This window comes from Ceratotherium simum, chromosome 16 (genome assembly GCF_057802395.1).
Source record: "Ceratotherium simum simum isolate JZ-2026a chromosome 16, ASM5780239v1, whole genome shotgun sequence".
Classification (NCBI taxonomy): Eukaryota; Metazoa; Chordata; class Mammalia; order Perissodactyla; family Rhinocerotidae; genus Ceratotherium; species Ceratotherium simum.
The window spans coordinates 15,585,207-15,604,004 of NC_141915.1; the positions used below are offsets into that span (position 1 = coordinate 15,585,207).

An 18,798-nucleotide genomic window follows, 5' to 3' on the forward strand; every position below is an offset into this window, starting at 1 on the left:
AATTTTCCACCCTTCCTTCCTTCCAGCAGGACACATTTCGTTGTGAATGACCCAAACACGCAGCCGTTGCACAACTTGTGGCTTGCAACCGGGGCGGGGCGAGGCGGGAAAGCGGAAATGCAGGGCGCGAACCAAGCTCGAGCTTCTCCCACCCCCACCCAGGCCACGTGTGCGCGCGCGGTCTATAGGGGGCGGGCCAGCTCGTTCCGGACCCCGCCCCTCCCTTCGTGAGACGCCGCGGCCCTGCGGGCGGGGGCTCCGGTCCGGGCTTTGGCTGCGGCCCCGGTGTAGTAGCGGGGGCGGCGGCCGGGGGCAGCGCGGCTCCTTCCCTTGTTGTGTGTGTCGGTGCCTCCTCGCCATCTTGTTGCAAAGCCTTTTCTTGTCGGCGGGACTCCCGGGGCCCGCGGGGCGGGAGGCGTCAGAAGGGAGGGGGGGGGCAGGAGGGAGGCAGTGCCGCCTTTTTTTTTTTTGCATCAATTCTTTTTAATTTGCAAATTATATTTTGCAAATATTTTGGGAAACATTGATTTTTCTCCCTGTGCTCCCCCGTTCTTCTCTGCGGAGTGCGCTGCGCCGCCCAGCCCTGTCGCCCCCCGGAGGTGACCCCTCCCTCCTGCCTGCCCGCCAGCCTGACCTGTGCCCGGCTCGCGGGCCGCAGTCTCGGCCCCGGCGCGCCCCCGGCAGCTGTCGGCGCGATGAGCATAGAGACGCTACTGGAGGCGGCCCGCTTCCTGGAATGGCAAGCGCAGCAACAACAGAGAGCACGTGGTGAGCGGCCGGGCTGGGCCCCTGGGGCACCGGGAAAGGGGAGGCGAGCGACCCCGGTCCCCGAACGCACGCGAAACCATGGGCAGGACCCCCTCCTAAGCGGCCCGCGAAGACGGGCAGCGCAGGGCTCCGCGCAAGAGCCGCCGCCCGGGGAGGAGTGTTGTGGCCAGTGAAATTAATTAATGAATTCATTAACATGCAGCGAGGAACCTGGCTCCTGTGGGCGCCACCCCAGCTGCCTGCCACCCCTTGTGCATCTTTCGCGGGGGTCTTCTTTCCCGTGGGCCAGCGGTGCCCTGGGTAGCGCTGAGGATGTGTGAGCCGGGGGTGTGGGGTGAAGAATGGTGTTGCGTGGGGGTGGCAGACCCGCGTGTGCGTGCGTGTGTGCACGGGGGATGTGTGATGCGAGCCTCGAGGAAAGCGGATGAACGGACGTGTACACGGGGCGAGTGTATAGTGCACACGAGTGGGCGTGTGTGTAACGGAGTGGGGGGTGGGAATTACTCTACGCCGAGCAGCTCCCCGGCTTCCCTGGCCCTGTGGGGAGGGTGCGGGGGGCGCTCCCGGCAGAACTACGCGCCGCTTGGGGCGGAGGCGGCCTTTGCAGAATGAAATGACATCGCGTGTCTTATGATCCTGGCCAGCCCCGCCTGACCCCGCCTCCCAGACTGGGCTGGGTCCCGCGTCAAGGGTTTGGGCGAGAGCCGGGCTGATTGGGTGTCTGCAAAACGGTCTGCGGGTCGCTGGGGGCAGCCCCTGGGCCCCCCTTGCTGCGCCCCACTTTAGCCGGTGTGGAATGTGGCGTGTCTGCGCGTTCCAAACCCGCTCTCGGCTGGAATGTTGCGCGTGCCTGCGTTCCAAGCCCGTTGGTTACACCGGGTGGTGACGTGGATGGGCCCCGCCCCCGACCACGTGCACGGGGGACACTCCCGCTGGGGACGGAGCGGCTCGGCCCCTCCTCGCTGCCTCGCGCTTGGCCGGGGGCGGGGCCTGGGCGGGGCCGGCGAAGAGCCTTTCGCCGGGTTGGGCCCTGGCTCTGGCCGCTGGGCATCTCCCAGGGAGGGCTTTTGCCCTGCGAAGGAGGAGCCGAGCTCACCTGTCGGTTCTCCCTCCAACCTCCTGTTTTTGATACTGGGGCGAGGGAAACCCTCAGAATCGCAGAGCGACAGGACATTTAGAGCTTGCATATTCCCACTGACCCCCAAAACGTTCTTACCAGGACCTCCTGGCAACACCCCTGGCTTCATTGTGGAATGAACCAGGCTGAGAAGGGGCCAATTTTGGCGCTTCCTGGACAGAGGGGAGACGAAAATTTCAGATGCTCCTTATCCCCACACGCCCGTGTTAGTGTGGTCCCCAGCTTCAGAGTGCTGCAGAAATAGGGGCTGGGAGGAAAGACCTCCGTTTTGTGGACTGCTGCGAGGGCCTCAGCCCTGGATCGTTGTGTGCGCAGTAGTATCCGTAGACTCCTGTCTCCTCCAACCCAACCCTTCGGCCGGGTTGGTTGTGGTGGAGAGAGTGCTTCGCCCTCCTTTCCTTTCTTTCTGCCTATTGTTGCTTCAATGATGAGTCATGCAGGAGGTAGTAGTGTGTGTTGTGTGCGCGCGCGCGCGCGCCTGTAGCGTGTGCCGCCGCCGCGCTGGCTGGCGGGGGAAGCGGCAGCGGGCCAGGGGCGAGGAAGCGGCGGGTCCGTCGGCCTAGTCGGGTATAAAGGCCTCCCAAGGTCAAGATTCACTCGAAATATGTGAGACTGAGATGCTTGAGTTTTGCGGAACTGATGGGCTGGGACGTCAGCCCACGTGCCCCTCCCCCTTGCCTTCGGGATCCAGAGCAGGGTCAGGCGGTGGACAGTGCTGGTGGTGACCGTGAATGTCCTGCGTGCGGACCCAGCGACCTGGGGAGGAGGTGCACAAGATTTGGAGAGACTGAGTCACCTGCTGCCACCGTCAACACAATGCAATTCAGGAAGACCTATTGTGTCCCCACTGTGTACCAGGCACTGTGCTAGAGGTGAACAGGATTGACCCTGATGTTGCCCCAAGGGAACACTCACTTCATCCTCACTTTACCCGTAGGCTGGTTGGCCATATGAGGAAGGGGAGAAGACCCCCACTGTCATCTCTCCCACCTAAGTAAGTCCGGAGCTGAGCAGTAAGAAGTTCAGGGATAAGGTGTGCACTACCGTGAAGGAACCTGGGAAGGTTCTCTCCTAAGAAGTTGCAGAGCCCTGCTCCCTCCCTCAGGTGGTGAGAACTGGGGCAAGGAGCTGAGCTGAGGCCTAGGTTAGCTGCTGCCCAGTCACAGCTCCTTGTTGGTGGGGCAGGGGGTCTTAGGGGATGGATGGATCCTGGAAAGCCAGATCTACTCCAAAAACTCCAACAGATGGCTAGAGCTGGCCGCAGCAGTTTAATCTCCAGGATTCACTTTTTCTCCTTCTTGAGGTTCTGTCCTCTGGCTTGGGATGGGAATAATGGGAGAGAAGGGGGTGGTGTGTGACCCTGCTGACCAGAAGTGCTTTCCTGGGGTATGTACCCGATGAGCAGCTCTGAACAGGGGTCCTCTTGTCCATGCCCTGGCTCAACCTCAAGGGTCGGTTTCTGGTCCTACACAAGCCAGCTTACTCACACGATGAACCTGAGGGTGTGTGTGCACATGCATGTATGTGAGGGGAGGAGAAGAAAGGGCAAGGCATCCTGATGGTCGGCAGGAGGGCCTAGTCATTTCTAGCATCCAGGGGGGTGGCTTGTATGGGACCCTCCTCTATCTTGACTGGAGGCAGCTGGTGGGAGTGTCCACAGGCTCCTTACCTAGTCGCACCCTGGGCCTGCCTTACGTGCCAAGCTCCTGGTTAGCACGAAGGGGAGAATCTTCCTGAACATTTGGTGCCACCAGGTGTGAACTCCTTAGGCCCCAGCCCTGTACCAGCTGAGCCCCTGGGCCACAGTGGCTTGGGATGGCTGAAGGGAGCACAATGCCCATATTCTCCACTGTGTCCCCTGAATCACCCCAGAGGGGTCGTGCTCCATTCTCTGGGGGCAGAGCCCAGGGAAGGTGCCAAAGTGTGTGCATGTATGGGAGTGAGAGAGGGAGTGCACCCATGGGTGCAGAGAGCATTATTTTAAAGAGCCTAAACTCATCTTGCTCATGAGGGAGGTCCCCAAGTGACCACCAGCTTGCTTCCCCCACTTTGTTTCCTGGTCTTTCCAGGGCACGGGGACAGGGTCGCTGCTGGGTGGGGAATGAGTCAGAACCAGCGCCAGGAGGAGGCAGGAAGCTTTGGTGGGCGGGATGCCGCCTGGGGCATACCCTCCTCTTCACTACCAGTCAAGCTTTTTCGTGCTGATCCAGGTGTGATAGACCTTGGCCATTCACCTTGGTCCCTCCTGGCACCTGTGAGGCATACCTGCCTGGCTCTGGAAGAAAGAGGGTAGGTGAGAAGGTGGTTGCCACCTGGGTGAGCTTTGGAGTTGCTTTGAAATATGGGGAATATGATGTTTGCCTTCAATCTGGGTTCCCAGGGCACCTGTCCTTGGGGCCCTATCTGTCCCCCTGCTTATGGGAGAGTTGAACGCTTGCCCCAAGGCCAATGAAAATTTGAGTCCTGGATCAGTCAAAGGAATGGAGGTGGGGCTGTGTTGGGCCCTGAGCTCCTGGGCATTGTCTTGGGGAGGGGATGGGGGGAGGTGGGGATGGAGGGTGGCAACGGGGAGCAGACTGGGGATGTCCCAGGCTGGGCCTGAGGCGGCTCCCTAGCTGGAACTCAGCAGGCTTCTTTCCCAGTGTGGTCTGTGGGAAGCTGGAGCGCAGAGAGCTGGTTTTCTATGGGGCTATAACCTAAGCTAGTGCTGGCTGGAAAGGCCTGGGCGAGTAAGACCTCCCCTCATTGGAGCAGGCCTGCACCGGACTGGCAGCGTCCCTTCCTGAAGGGTGGGGGAGATACGGAAGAGGCCTGCGCTGCCCGCTCCAGCCCCTGAACTCAGGCTGCTGGGAAACCACTGAGTGCTTCCCCTCTCAGAACACTTCCCCCTCTACTTCCTCCTTGCTCTCCTCTGCGGGAGGAGGGCGCTCAGCTCAGAGCAGGCCTGGCTCACACTAGTTGTTGATTGGTCAAAGGGCCTTGAGGCCTCAGGTTTTCTGGGGCCCCTGAGCCCAAAAAACATGTCGGGGGTTGATGCCCTCCTCCCTCGGGGGCACTTAGCCAACCTCATACCCAGCCCCACCCCTTGTGGGGTGGCGTGTTTGGGGCGTGTCCACCTGCCAGTGCTGTCAGCTCTGTTAGTCAGCAGTGTGGCGAATCCGAGGCAGGGGGAGGGCTAGTTGACCAGACTGCTCCCTGGCCTGGGGGCTGCAGCGGCTCCCCAGGGCTCTGGCCCAGCCCTGTAGCCAGGGAACTGGAATGATGGGGCCTGGGAGAGGACGGGGCAGGTGGAGGTGGAGAGGGGCCCTCTCCCCTTCCCCTGTTCTCTGCCAGCTGCTGAGCAGGCCTCACCTTCCTGCAGGGCTTTCAGCAGAGACGCTGAACTGATGGTACGTGGTTGCCTGACCTCATGGCCCTTGTTCACCCCTGTTAAAAAGCCCAGCTTGGGCAGCGTGGCTTAGCAGTTGAGTGCGCGTGCTCTGCTACTGGCGGCCCAGGTTCGGATTCCGGGTGCGCACCAACGCACTGCTTCTCCGGCCATGCTGAGGCCGCATCCACATACAGCAACTAGAGGTTGTACAACTGACATACAACTATCTACTGGGGCTTTGGGGAAAAAAAAGGAGGAGGATTGGCAATAGATGTTAGCTCAGAGCCGGTCTTCCTCAGCAAAAAGAGAAAGATTAGCACGGATGTTAGCTCAGGGCTGATCTTCCTCACACACACACACAAAAAAAGCCCAGCTTTCCCTTCTGGCTGCCTCTTATCTTTCTAGTTTGTGCTGCTGGTGGTGGTGGTTGGGGAACAGGAGGGATTCTGGGGAAATTAGTTCTAGCATAACAAAGGGCAGAGAAGGACCAAGTGTGTTTTGTGTGGTCCCTCAGGAAACCAGAGGCATTGGGACCTAGCCTGGGAGTCCAGGGTCCTGGGCCTAGTTTCCTCATGTGTGAACTGAAGGTGATGTCCCTGCCCTGCCTGTGGTGTGGGGCTCTTGTGAGGATCCAGGCGTGTGTGTGTGTGTGGGTGGGTGTGTGGGTGGGTGTGTGTGTGGACACCTAGTGAGCATATGTTGGCACAGCAAGTACCGGGCACCCGCTGGGTGTCAGCAGACCGGGCTGGGTCTGGCTCCAGTTTTACCTGTGACTTGCTGTGTGACCCTCAACAAATCACTTTGCCTCTCTGAGCTAATTTAGCTCATCTGTGAAATGAAGGTACTGCCTGTCCTCCAGAAGGTACTTGGTAAATACTGTTGAAGGTCTTCCCCAAAAACTATGATCTGTCTGCTCCCCTCCATTCTCCTGTGGTGGCCTGGGAGGTCTTTTGTGGACTGGCCTCTGCCCACCTTATCTGTCACCCCGCTCCCTTCAGCCTTGTTGCTCCTGACCATGCCTGTTTATCCTCTGCCTAACTCCTCAACCTACAGGTTTGCCAGGCCTTCAGCATCCTCTCGGACAGCTCCTCTCCCCCAAGCCTGGACTGTTATCCCCTGTCATTTGTCCCTCCCTTCACCCCCCACACCCTGAGCTCCCCAAAGGCAGGGACCAGGTCTGTTTTATTTGTTCATCGCTGTGCCCCCAGCCCTTAGCCAGTGCCTGGCTGGGTGTGGATGGGTATTTGTGGTATGTCAGGCTGAGCAGGGCTGTCACTGAGCACTGACTGGGACAGGGTCAGAGGATGGGTTATGGTTGGAGGACAGGTGAAGCTGGGGCCAGGACTGTTGGCCCCACTGAGACATCCCTTGTGTTCTCTGCGTAGATGAGCAGGAGCGGCTTCGCTTGGAGCGGGAGCGGGAGCAGGAGCAGAAGAAGGCCAGCAGCCTGGCCAGGCTGGCCCATGCCCTGCCTGTGGAAGAACCCCGCATTGAGGCACCACCCCTGCCTCTGTCCCCCCCAGCACCCCCGCCAGCACCCCCACCCCCACTTGCCACCCCCACCCCACTGACTGTCATTCCTATTCCAGTAGTGACCAACTCCCCTCAGCCTCTGCCCCCACCACCACCACTGCCCCCCGCAGCCCAGCCTCTGCCCCTGGCACCTCGCCAGCCAGCTCTGGTTAGCACTCCTGGACTGAGCATTAAGGAGTCTGCCCCCCTGCCCACCAGGCCACAGGTGCCCACCCCTGCTCCCCTACTGCCGGACTCCAAGACCACTGTTCCGTCCACTGGCAGCCCCAAGCCTTTACAGCCCCTCCCCACACCTATCCTGACCATTGCACCACACCCTGGAGTCCAGCCCCAGCTGGCCTCCCAGCAGCCACCCCCACCCACTCTTGGGACGCTGAAGTTGGCACCAGCTGAAGAAGTCAAATCCAGCGAACAGAAGAAGAGGCCTGGGGGGTGAGTGAGGTGTGGCCGAGTCAGAGCTGGTGGGATGGACAGGAGAACTGCCCACCCCCTGGGCTATGTGTGCAAGAGAAAGTACCCTCCCAAGCCCAGCTTTCAGAGCCATACCCTACCTTCCCAACCTAGAAGCGCCCTCCTAGATTTGGACACATTCTCACTGTACCCCAGCCCCTCCCCACCCAGGAATGGGGAATGGCCATTGTCCTCTGTTGTTCTCAGGCTTGTGTGTTCTCTGACCCCCTCCACGCTTGGGGCTGATGGCATTTCCAGGCCTTTGGACAGGGTATTGGGTTATGGGCCTCTTGTGAGGGATGGGGTCAACTGGCTATTTCTCTGAGGCCCAGGAGCACTTCTGTCTCCTCACAGGTGGACAGGTGGGATGGAGAGTTAAAGGGGTTATGAATTATGAGCATACATGTGCCCTCCAGGGGATGTACGTGCCATGGCACAGGGCCAAAATCTCCCATTGGTGCTTTTATAGAGAGACAATGTCAGGGACAAAAAGCCTGTGGCATCTGGGGGATGGGGGCAGGGGGCAGGAAGGCTGCCTAATCGTGCTCTCCTCCCTGAGCCTCCTGTCTGTCTGGGTTTCAGGATCGGAACCAGAGAAGTCCACAACAAATTGGAGAAGAACAGGTGTGTGTGCGTGCCTGTGTGACTCTGGGCCCGCCCCGCCTGCTACGGGGACTGGTCCCACCCTTGGTCCTCAAGCTCTCCTGGGGCCTTCCCTCCCCGCCTCCAGCCCGTGCCCCCGCCCCCTGGCAGTGGCTGACCCGCGCTGCTACCTCTCCCCAGGAGGGCCCATCTGAAGGAATGCTTTGAGACCCTGAAGCGAAACATCCCCAACGTGGACGACAAGAAGACGTCGAATCTGAGCGTGCTGCGGACGGCGCTGCGGTACATCCAGGTATGGGGGAGGGAAGCTCGGCAGAGACGAGGCGGGCGGTGGCGGCGACCGCCGCAGAGCCAGCTTCCTCCCCGCTCCCGCCCGCCCTCCTCCCCTGGCAGCGGCCCCGCCCCGCCTTCGCCGGCTCCCCCGCCCTCCTCCACGCGGGCGCTGAGCACATGGCCCGGTGACGTCAGCGGGGCTCCCCGCCCGTAAAGGGGCGGGCGGACGGGCGCGCGTGCGCGGGCAGGGCTGCGGCGGCGGCGGCGGCGGCGGCGCTCCGGTCGGCCCACTCCCTCCCCTCCCCCGCCGGGCCGCCCCCGGAGTCTCGCCATCTGCCTGTCCCCCGCAGCTCGTTGTCAACCCGGCCCGCTCTACCGCCTGCTGCTGATAGCGCACCCGCGGGTGAGGAGGACCTAGAGCGGCCCCGGCGCCTCCACCCCGCCCGCAGTGCCTGGGCGGAACCCGGATTCGGCCCGAGAGTCTGTCGCCCTTGGCGGGGGGGGGCGGGGGGGGCCGAGGGCGAGGTGCGGTCCCCTGGGCGTGGCTCTTTCCACTCGGCGGCGCGCCGGTGAAGCCCCCTACTTCTACCCCAGAAGGATTCAGATCCTTCCAGTGAGCGCATTGAGGTGCCACGACGAGAGTTCGGGGGTTAAACTTCGGGGTTGGAGAAATGCGGCGGTCTGATTGGGTGACAAACAGCTCCAGGGTCACCGAACGTCTAAAAATTACCCTCTCTTTCCGTCAGGGTTTTAAAAAAAAAGCTTTTCCAAGGGGCCCTCCTGGTCGTGTGTCCCCGCCCCTTGAACACTGGCTCCGCTCTGCAGTACATGGCGGGCGCCCGCCAGATAAGACAGTTGCCATGACGGCCCAGTTTCGGTTTCCCTGGAAACCCGCGGAGGGTTCCGCGTGCCGGGAAGGAGGCTGTGGGGGCGGGGCGAGCGGCCACGCTCGGCTGCTGCTGCGGAGACGGAGTCGGAACGGAGCCGTTGGGCAGTGGGAGGCGCTTAGGGCTCCCTGCCGGCGGGGGCGGGGGGAGCCTCTGGGTCTCCCGGTCATGGCTCTCCGGAAGCTTGGGGGCTGGGCGGCGTCACGGCCCCGGCGGGAGGGGATGGCAAAGAGGGTCAAGCCCGCCTAGGAGCCAGCGAGGAGGCGCCAGCCCTCCTCCGGCCTCGACTGCGGGGTCACAGCCCTGAGGTAACCGGAGCCTGACTTGCTGGGGGGCGGAGGCGCTACCTCTCGACTGCTCCCAGCCGGCGGCTCCCTCCCTGCCTCCCGCGAACGCGCGCCCTTCCGCCCGCCTTCGGCGAGGGGGAGGGGCTGGCGCTTCTCCAGGTCGCTTCCCGGCACCGGGGAGGGGAGGGGCCGGGCCCGCGGATTGGCGGGGACGGGCGGGGGGCGGGGCTCCTGCGCGCGCGGAGGGAGGGTGCGGCCGGCGGGCAGTGACGCAGCAAAGCCGGGTCCGCGTGGGTGCGCGCGTGCTCCGGGCGGGGCGTGGCCTCGCGGCCAGAACGGCCCCGGAGGGGGTGGGGGAGGGTTCCCGGGAGGCTTATTTTTGGGATGTGTTTGCAGAACTTGGGCTTGAGTATAAGTTACTGGTCCTTCAGTCATATGCAATTATATGGCCGGGGAGCAAATGCCTGTCCAAATGCTGTGACATTTTCTTCAAATATCGGTTTCTTCTTATGTACTGCGATGAGGCTAACTGGAGAAAAAGAATAGTATCTTCGTCATAGGGATGTTAGGAGGATTGGTCCTCTATAAATATTAACTTATAGCAATTATTGGGAAGTAGGAAAGATGGAATGGCATGTTCCTCTTTATAGATACATACTTAGGGAGGGAGCCTTGCATGACGTTTGAATTTGAAAATAAATCAGAAATAGAGACCCAGTAGAACCAGTAGAGTCAGGACATGGGCCTGAGCTGAGTAGGAAGCAAGCTGGACCCTGGCTGTCCGTAAGAGATATTTGTCCTGGGGCTGGCAGTGGAAGCAGAAACAGTTGAAAACTTAAAGGCTCTCTATAAATCTTTAACTTCACTCACTCATTTATTGGTTCAGGTACTTTTGGAACACCCTTTGTCTGGTTCTGAGGATAAAGTGGGGAGGAAAGAAAAAAGTGTGTGTCTCTGTCCTCAGGTTTTGTCTTGCAGCAGATTATAAACAAACAAGACTAAGGACTATGCCATGTGAGTGTAATAGGGACCGGACACAGGATCTATTCTGGGGAGGTAGGGCAGTTGTTGCTGAGGAAGGGGCATTCAGGCTGAAACCTGAAGGTCTCAGGGTGACCAAGGCAAAGTGGAGGGCAGAGAGCCCAGCAAACAGCCCAAAGTTTCTCCAGCAGGATGAAGCAGGATGCATTTTTGGAAGTTAAAGATGGTGAGGAGGCTTGCCATGTAGAGATGGGGGGCAACAGGACCCTAGATGGGAGCTGAAAGGGAGGGAGTACGGGAGAGACCACATAGGGCGTGTAGACTGAGGGCTTTGGTTGTGTGCCAAGGCGCGGAGCTGTGGGAAGGCCGGAGCCCCCAGCCAGACCTAGAGTGGCTTGGAGGTAGTAAAGGCGTTAAGAAAGCCACAGTGAAGTGGACAGAAACAGGAAGAGGAGTAGGCAAGTATGAAACGGTGCATCCAGGTAGTCTTAGAAAGGAAATAGGTCTAAAATGAACTAATGTGGACTCAAGTTAGACCCTGGGAAAACTTTCCAGGGGCCTCTAGGCCTGTAGAAAACTGGGCTAGGTGAGAAGAGGAGGTTTTGGCCCCTGATATTCTCCCTCCTTGAGCCAGAAGTCGACCTTCCTTGCTAGGGAGTAGAGTTCAAGATGGCCGTTTCCAGCCCCTAGCAGCCAGGTTCGAGTCAGGGGTGCCTCACCACAGGCCGCATCATTGATGTGACCTCTTTTGATGTCATGTCCAGCACTGGCTTCTTGGGGTAGAGCCAGGTGAGAAACCAGACAGGTGTGTGCGCGTAAGGGGAGGGATCTCTCTGGCAGAAATATGGGGAGGAGCAGGTTAATCTCAAAGCCAGGATGATGGGGGGACTGTGTGTGGCCTGGGACTGGTGACAAGTGTAAAGCTACCAGGTTTCCGGCCAGTACAGAGCGTGGCTGTATCTGGGCTGTGTGTCGCAGGCATTAATGGTTTGAGGCATCTCTTAACCGGTGAGGTCAGAAATGCAGGGAGTTTGGGGCTGTAGGAGGGAGCATGGGAAAGTTGGTCCTAGTTGGTGTGTGGAGTTGAAGACGTTGCATGCTCAGGAGGGGCAGGTGAACAGTCAGGAAAGGCTGCTGGAAAACTGCCCGTAGGAAATGGGTAGGGGGAACTCAAGTCTAAAGAGTGACTGTGATTCTCCTGTGCTGAAGGGGAGAGGCAGGATAGAGGTGTGAACTCTCAGATCCTTCCCCTGGGGCTGAGGAAGACGTTGTGCATGGCTCTGGCCTGGCCTGGTAGGGTCAGGGGATACAGGCTAACTATAGAATGAACAGTCCTTGCCTTCGCTCACAGGGTTGGACAGGAACAGTGTGTGTTGAAGCGGAAAGACAAAACATAAGATGTTTAGTGGGTCACAGGAGCCAGTGCCTGATTTAGTACTATCTGACAGTCTCATTGAATGCTCAGGTGTGTGGTGCTGGTGCTCAGAAGGGCATGGGGTGGGGAAAGGCGGTGGGGGAGGTAGGGGCTCAGGTGTGGTTTTGGAGGATGAACAGATAAAACCTACAGGGGTGAGAAGGGGGATCTGAGTGTAAGCATCTGGACGGACAGCGCTTGGAGAGGAAAACTAAGACAAGCTGGGGAGTTTGGTGTGTGAAGAGCCAGTGGGCTGTGCACCTGGCTGTGACCAGCAAGCCTTGGAAGCCAGAAGCACAGGAGCAGGTCAGGTAAGGGACTCAGGAGGCAGCAGGGCAGCATTGTCCATGTTGTCTGGTGGACCCAGTGGTCATGACATGCCTGGGCCCAGGAGAAGCCGGCAACAAGGAGGCCTTCGAGACGTAGACGAGTTGGTTCAATAAAGTGTCAGAGTTGGGAGGTCATGGAGGACGGGAGAGACTTTTGGTGTGGAAGGGAGCTGAGAAATAGGACAAGAGCCGGCCTTTGGAGCTGCTAATAATAAGCCTCCTGCAGAGAGAAACTGGAGACCCTTCTGATAGGGCAGCAATGCCACAGTCTGGGAGGCGGGGCATCCAGCAACTACTTGAGGGGTCAACCTAAGTGGCGCAAGGTAGCCGGTGGCCCTGGAAGAGTTGAGGGAGGGATGACACTATGGATAAGGGAGCTCTTTCGTGGTGTTCTTAGGAAGGGGGTGGCATCAGTGTCGTGGGGGTGGCAGCAACCCTGGAACCTGTGGTGAGGGACAGAAGCTGCTCCAGGAGCGCTTGGTCTGAGTCAGTGGTGCTGTCCAGCACCCCAAGAGCCATTTCTCATTGCTGAGTGCAGCTCAGGTACTGGTGTGAAAGGAGGGGCACCTTCCAGGGCGTGGGCATTGTTCAGCAGCCTGGGGAGTCTGGAGAGCTACAGGCAGTATGAAAATAGAGTGCTGTGGAGAGGCGACACAGGTGGGTACCATGGGGGCCCAGGAGGTCAGAGAGGAGGTGCAGAGCCAGCAGCTACTGGGGACAAGATGGAGGCAGGTCAGGGAGATGAAACAGGCGGTCACAAAGTCTAGTGGGTCATCCTCCAAGGATATTGAAGTTAAGGAGACTAGTGAACGATGAAGTGGAGAGAAGGCCAGGATTGTTTGGGGTTCTTGGGGGAATAGGTTCCAAGGAGCATAGCTTGTGGTATCAGTGAGTGACAGAATGGTATGAATGGCGGTGGAGGCCTTGGGCACAACCTGAGAAGTCTGTGTTACCCTTTCTTTCCTTCTCTGCAGAATGGAGGGAGATGCTGCCAGGAGGGTGGATGGGGCAAGAGACGACGAAGCCCCTCAGGACAGAGTTGATGTGGGGATGGGGGAAGGGCTGACCTGGATCTGTCCTTTCTTTCAATGGCGCCTGCCTGAGAGCCTGCATTCCCCGGGATGCTGGGCCTCACTGGGCAGAGCCAGGACTGGGAGGCAGGTGTGGTCTCCAACAGCCACCATCAGCCTGGGCCCCCTGGTCACTGCAGACCTGCCGTGTGGGCCGGGTGATGTGGAGGCAGGTGTGGCTGTGGGGAGGTTTGTGGTACCATGGGCCCTGTGGCTGCTGCTCAGGGTATCCTGCTGTCCCTTGCCCTGTTCTCCAGTCCCTGAAGAGGAAGGAGAAGGAATATGAGCATGAGATGGAGCGGCTGGCCCGAGAGAAGATTGCCACGCAGCAGCGGCTGGCGGAGCTCAAGCACGAGCTGAGCCAGTGGATGGACGTGCTGGAGATCGACCGTGTGCTCCGGCAGACGGGCCAGCCCGAGGACGACCAGGCGTCCACCTCTACTGCCTCTGGTGAGCCCTGCCTGCCACCCACTCCATGTTGCCCCGCCCCTCAAATGACAGCTGCCTTGGCCAGACCTTTCTCTGCTGGAAAAGATGCCCCTCGTCCCAGCCTTATTATATCCCTAGACCCCAGGGACATCTACATCTCCAACTTGCTGTTTCCCAAGCCCTTCTCACCTGTCCCTGTGTCCCCCCACAGAGGGTGAGGACAACATAGACGAAGATATGGAGGAGGACCAGGCCAGCCTGGGGCCACCTAAGCTGAGCCATCGCCCCCACCCGGAGCTGCCGAAGCCACCACCCAGCACTACCCCCGTGCCTCTGCCTCCCCACCCACACTCCCACTCCCACCCTGTGGCCCTGTCTCCTGCCCACCTCCCTGGGCAGCAGCCACCACCACAGCAGAAGACACCTCTGCCAGCCCCTCCTCCCCCACCAGCTGCCCCTGCCCAGACGCTGGTGCCTGCTCCGGCCCACCTGGTGGCCGCAGCTGGGGGAGGCTCTACAGTCATCGCCCACACAGCCACCACCCACGCCTCAGTCATCCAGACTGTGAACCATGTTCTACAGGGTCCGGGTGGCAAGCACATCGCCCACATCGCCCCCTCGGCTCCCAGCCCTGCTGTGCAGCTGGCACCTGCCACACCCCCCATTGGCCACATCACAGTACACCCTGCCACCCTTAACCACGTGGCCCACCTTGGCTCCCAGCTGCCCCTGTACCCGCAGCCTGTGGCAGTGAGCCAGCCCGTGGCAGTGAGCCACATCGCCCATACTCTCTCGCACCAGCAAGTGAATGGCACAGCCGGGTTGGGGCCCCCAGCCACTGTCATGGCAAAGCCAGCTGTGGGGGCTCAGGTGGTGCACCACCCCCAGCTGGTGGGCCAGACAGTGCTCAACCCTGTGACCATGGTCACCATGCCCTCCTTCCCGGTCAGCACACTCAAGCTGGCTTGAGGATGAGGCCACTCAGAGGCCCCCAGTGGGGGCAGGGAGGGGGACCTGTCCCCCACTCTCCCACCCACCAGCTCCACACATTCCAGCCAGGCCCAGGCCCGCCCTGCCCACACCCACCCCCAGGCCTCCTAGGGGAAGTGGGTGCAGAGACTCTGAGCCAGGGGAGGGAGGGGCCACCCCAGGTAGCTGGGCGCAGGGCAGGGGGTTACCCCACTGCACTAGGACTTGATAAAGTGATGAGAGATGCTCTGGTGACCGTGCCGCCTGTGGGCCTGGTGCCAGCTCCAGTGCCGTCCCTGCCTCCCCACCTGTCCCTGAAACCAGTGCGATGTGGATGTGGTGTTCTCCAACTTTCCCCTACCCTGCCTGCCTCTCTGTGCTGCTGCTGCTATTGCTGTCTGGTGAAGTGGCTGAGCGCCTGGGCCCTCCCCTCCCGAGCCTCAGCCTTCTCTTCCCAGGCCTTTGGAGGGGAAAGAGGGAAGCAGAACTGAAGCAATTTGGCCCAGAAAGCTGAGGACTGTGGGGGCCCTGCTCTGAGTATAGGTGACAAATCTTAGGAAGTGGCTGGAGTCCCACCCAGACAGGTGGGTTCCCCAGCGTGGGGCTCTGGAACCCAGTTGCAATCACTGTGATTCGTCACAGCAGAAACTAGTTAACGATTCTCTGCCAACAGTAAGCAAAACCGAAGTTGTTGCCAAGCTCCCTGAGTCCGCCAGTCTTTGCCACTGGGCTCGTGACCTCACGAGAGCAGGCTGAGTGCGGGGGCAGGGCAGGAGGGGCTTGGCTGTGCCCATCCCCTCTTCCCCAGCCTGCATCTGGACTGAGGAGAAATGCTCTGGACCCCTGTCCCCATCCCTGGACATGGCTCTTGGCTTCCAGAAGGCAGAGAGGTGTGCTGTCTGGTGTTCACTCCCTTGGTTCCCTGCCCTCTGCTCAGGGCTGTGTACTCCCCTGAGGGACAGGTGCACCTGGGTGCCTCCTGCTGCCTGGGAGCATCTGGTCTGGGTTCCAGGATCCTGAAGCCACACTGTTGAGGCAATCAGGAAGTTAAAATCCAGCCCCTAACTCCTTCACAAACAGGCCCTGGGGACCAGTAGAGAGGGAGCAGGGCCCGATTACAGAGGAGGGCTGCGGCTTCTGCCCCAACTTCTGTCTCGAGTGTTATCTCTTTCTTTCCCCTGAACGTCCCCCTTTCTCTTGTGGGCTGTTCTGAGTGTACTCTGCTTGGTGGGGGCTGCTGTGTGCCACTGCCTTCCTCTGAGGAAAGGTCCTTAGTTGGGCCAAGTTCATGGCAGAGCTTGGGATGGGGAGGAGTGAGTGGGGGCCCTGTGTGTAGGGGATGCTGCTTTCCCTGCCTGTGTCTTGGCAGACTGCTTTGGCTTCTCTTTTTATGTAGGTATTTATTATAAGTGGCCTTGTGTCAGACACACTCAGTTACACGTGCACACTCCGCTCCCTGCCTGAACACACTCACCAATGGCCTTTCAGTGTGAGACGAGGATGCGAGTGTCCCTAAGTGTGAAGTTTGCATTGACAGGCTGGGAGTGGGGGAGTGTCCTGTGGGATACTGGGGAGGCTGGCAAAGGTCTTGAATAGATTTAGACACTTAAGAATTCCCTTTCAGTTCCTTCCTGGTGCTGGAAACCTCCCGGGGGACTGTTTTCTTCTCATTTGTCTCGCCTGTGGGTGGAGAAGGGGAAGGCCTATGGATGCCTCAGAGGCCTCTAGGAGGGAGGCCTGTAGCCACCCTAGGCAGAGCTCCCACCAAGCTTGCTGCCTCCCTGCGCCTGCAGCCACTGCCACCCGCCACCCTGGTTCTTGGGGGAGCCAGTTTCACTCTTCCCAGTGTGATTCCAATAGAAAAAGCAGAGAGACAGGCAGGCCTGGCACCCAGGGAACAGTCAGAGAAGCACTGGCAAACCCGCCCCTCCTCTCAGCTCTGTTCACCTCCCTGCATCCTGAGGCCATTCCAGAGATGAAACGGTTGTGTCAGCCAGTCGTCCCTCGGGCCTGCACAGATACCTCATCCGCCCGCCGCCCCTGCCCCTCCCAGCCCCCCATCAGTGGGGGCCTCTGAATCTAGTGCCGAATGACTATGTCCAGATTGGTGACGATGGGTGTTGTTTTGTTGTCGTTCGTGAACGCTGTGACGCTGTGTGCCCGAGAGGGCAGCTGCCGCCGCCCAGCCCTTCCTTGGGCATCTCCCCCGAGAGCTGTCAGGACCACATCTGTCTTCGCCTGTGGGACCTCCTGCCCCTCCCCTCCCTAGCCCTTCCAGCCTGGGGGACACGTATGCGCGTGCATACACACACACACATCTTACCTCTCATGCGTGTTTTACTTTTTGATGTTCAGAGTGACTCACTGGCTGGGAGTCTTTACCTCGAGGAGAGGGGGAGGTTGGTTCCTTGGGGGGCCAAAGAAGGGCAGGGAATGCCTGGAGAGGAATTGCGGGGTCACCATAACCCCTGCTGTCTCCAGGAACAGCTTCTTCCCCCATCCCAGGGTCCCACCCCCATCCCCCAAAGAGGTGGCCCTTGTTTACAGTGAGGACTCGGTCACTGTGTCTCCGTTTCCTGAAATATAAACCATAGCGACCCCAGACTGTAGAGATTTTTATGTGTTTGGATACATCTGCTGTGTGGGGGAAAAAAAAACTACAAAAACCCTAATTTTGTACATATTGTATTTTTACTATTGAACTGTATTCTAGTGGCTGTTCATGCTCCAAGACTTTAGGTATTGAGACATGAATACTATCCATGTAATAAGCACTTGCCTGGAATAAAATATAAAATTGAAATAAACCTGCACTGAAACCTGAGATGGAGCTGCCAGCCTGCAGCATCTGGGTCATTTTGTTGCAAAAGGAGGCAGAGACCTTTAGGGAAAGACACCTCCAGTGTCTTTTCCCTGTTGACGTTTGTGGGGAACAGGCCTCAAGTAGCTTCTGTGCTGGTCAATTTTAGAAAACGACTAGGGACCTTCCAGTTGTGATCCCAATGTTCAATCCTCAGGAAGCTCTGAGAACTGCAGTTCTGGTCTTCCTTATACTTTTGTAATACTTTATACTTCCTCAAACCATTTTTACAAACACTATCTTGTTTCATCTCTTAACAGCACAGTGAAGTAAATAAGAACCAGCCCTGTTCTGGCAGATAAGGAAACAGGTTTGAGGTAGCTGAGTGATTTGTTATGGTCACACACCTAGCCGGGGACTTGTGGAGCTGCAGTCAGATCTCTCAACTCTGCAGAGTCCCGTGTCCCCCCGCCCCCCTCCTTGAGCACGTGCCACCCTGCCCTGGGGCCTGTTGTAGAGTCAGGGATCCTGACCTCAAGAAAGTTCCAATGGGAAAAGGGGAGGATCTGTGCACAGAAGGGTGAGAGGCTTCCTGAGAGGGGATGTGCTTCTGGAGTTGTAGTTAGTTAGGTCATCTGGGGAGTCCATAGGCTGTCCTTTCAGGGAGAGGAACAAGAGGAGGAAGAGGTTGGAGGTCAGGGGTAAAAGAGCTATGTTCCAAACTGGGTCAGCAAATGTGGGCCTCCTGGAATACCTTTGTCCCTATAACTACATCTCTCCCCAGTTTACGGGAAGCCGGTCCTTTGGCAGGCTGTCTCAGGAGTGAGTTAGTGGGGAGGTGAGGGAGAATGAGTTAGCTGGGCCTAGCTATAGACCAGGCAGGCCACCTCATCTAATTCCCTGACACCTGCCCCTCTCCCAGCCCCAGCCAGGGGAACGGACTCAGCCTTTCTTCCTGGGGTGGGTCTGGGGATGCGAGGGGTTATTCTTAGGGACGGGAGTGGTGATCGAATGTCTTGGGGTCCCATTCTCTGAAGAAGAGCCAGCCTCCAGAAAGGCCAGATCCAGTGCCCCTCCCCATTGCCCCACAATCCCACTAGCCCCTTTCACTTGTGAGATGCTAGCTCCCTCTGCTGGTAGCTCCAGGAAGCGACAGGTCCCTTTCACTTTAGGGAAGGCCTAGGGTTAGGGTTACTATTTCCTGAGTGCCCAATGTCAGACACTGTGCCCAGCACTGGGGACAAAGATGAAGACACTACCCCTGGCAGTGACGTAGGTAGGTAGGCACTATATCATCTAAGGGCTATCACTGTATCTTAAGGGCAGGCAGAAACTCCCTTCTCTGCTCAGCTGGAGCTTGTAAAGAGAGGCCTGTGGTCAAGGTAAGAGAAAACAAAAATCCCAAGTAGGAATCCAGTGCTCCCATTTACCAGTTCCTGCTCTGTAAGAGAGAAAGACTCACTTCCAGGGTTGGAGGGTTCCCTGAAAATGGTGTTC

At 58.9% G+C, this 18,798-nt stretch overlaps 1 protein-coding gene across 1 annotated transcript; it reads left to right on the forward strand.

Moving 5' to 3' along the window:
* Positions 1-237: 237 nt before the first annotated feature.
* MNT (MAX network transcriptional repressor) lies at positions 238-17,325 on the forward strand. The gene is made up of 6 exons (XM_004433293.3): positions 238-768; positions 6,662-7,241; positions 7,842-7,883; positions 8,043-8,154; positions 13,361-13,553; positions 13,744-17,325. Exons 1-6 carry the CDS (start codon positions 696-698, stop codon positions 14,499-14,501), a joined length of 1,758 nt encoding a protein of 585 aa, XP_004433350.1. The 5' UTR covers positions 238-695; the 3' UTR covers positions 14,502-17,325.
* Positions 17,326-18,798: the final 1,473 nt, after the last annotated feature.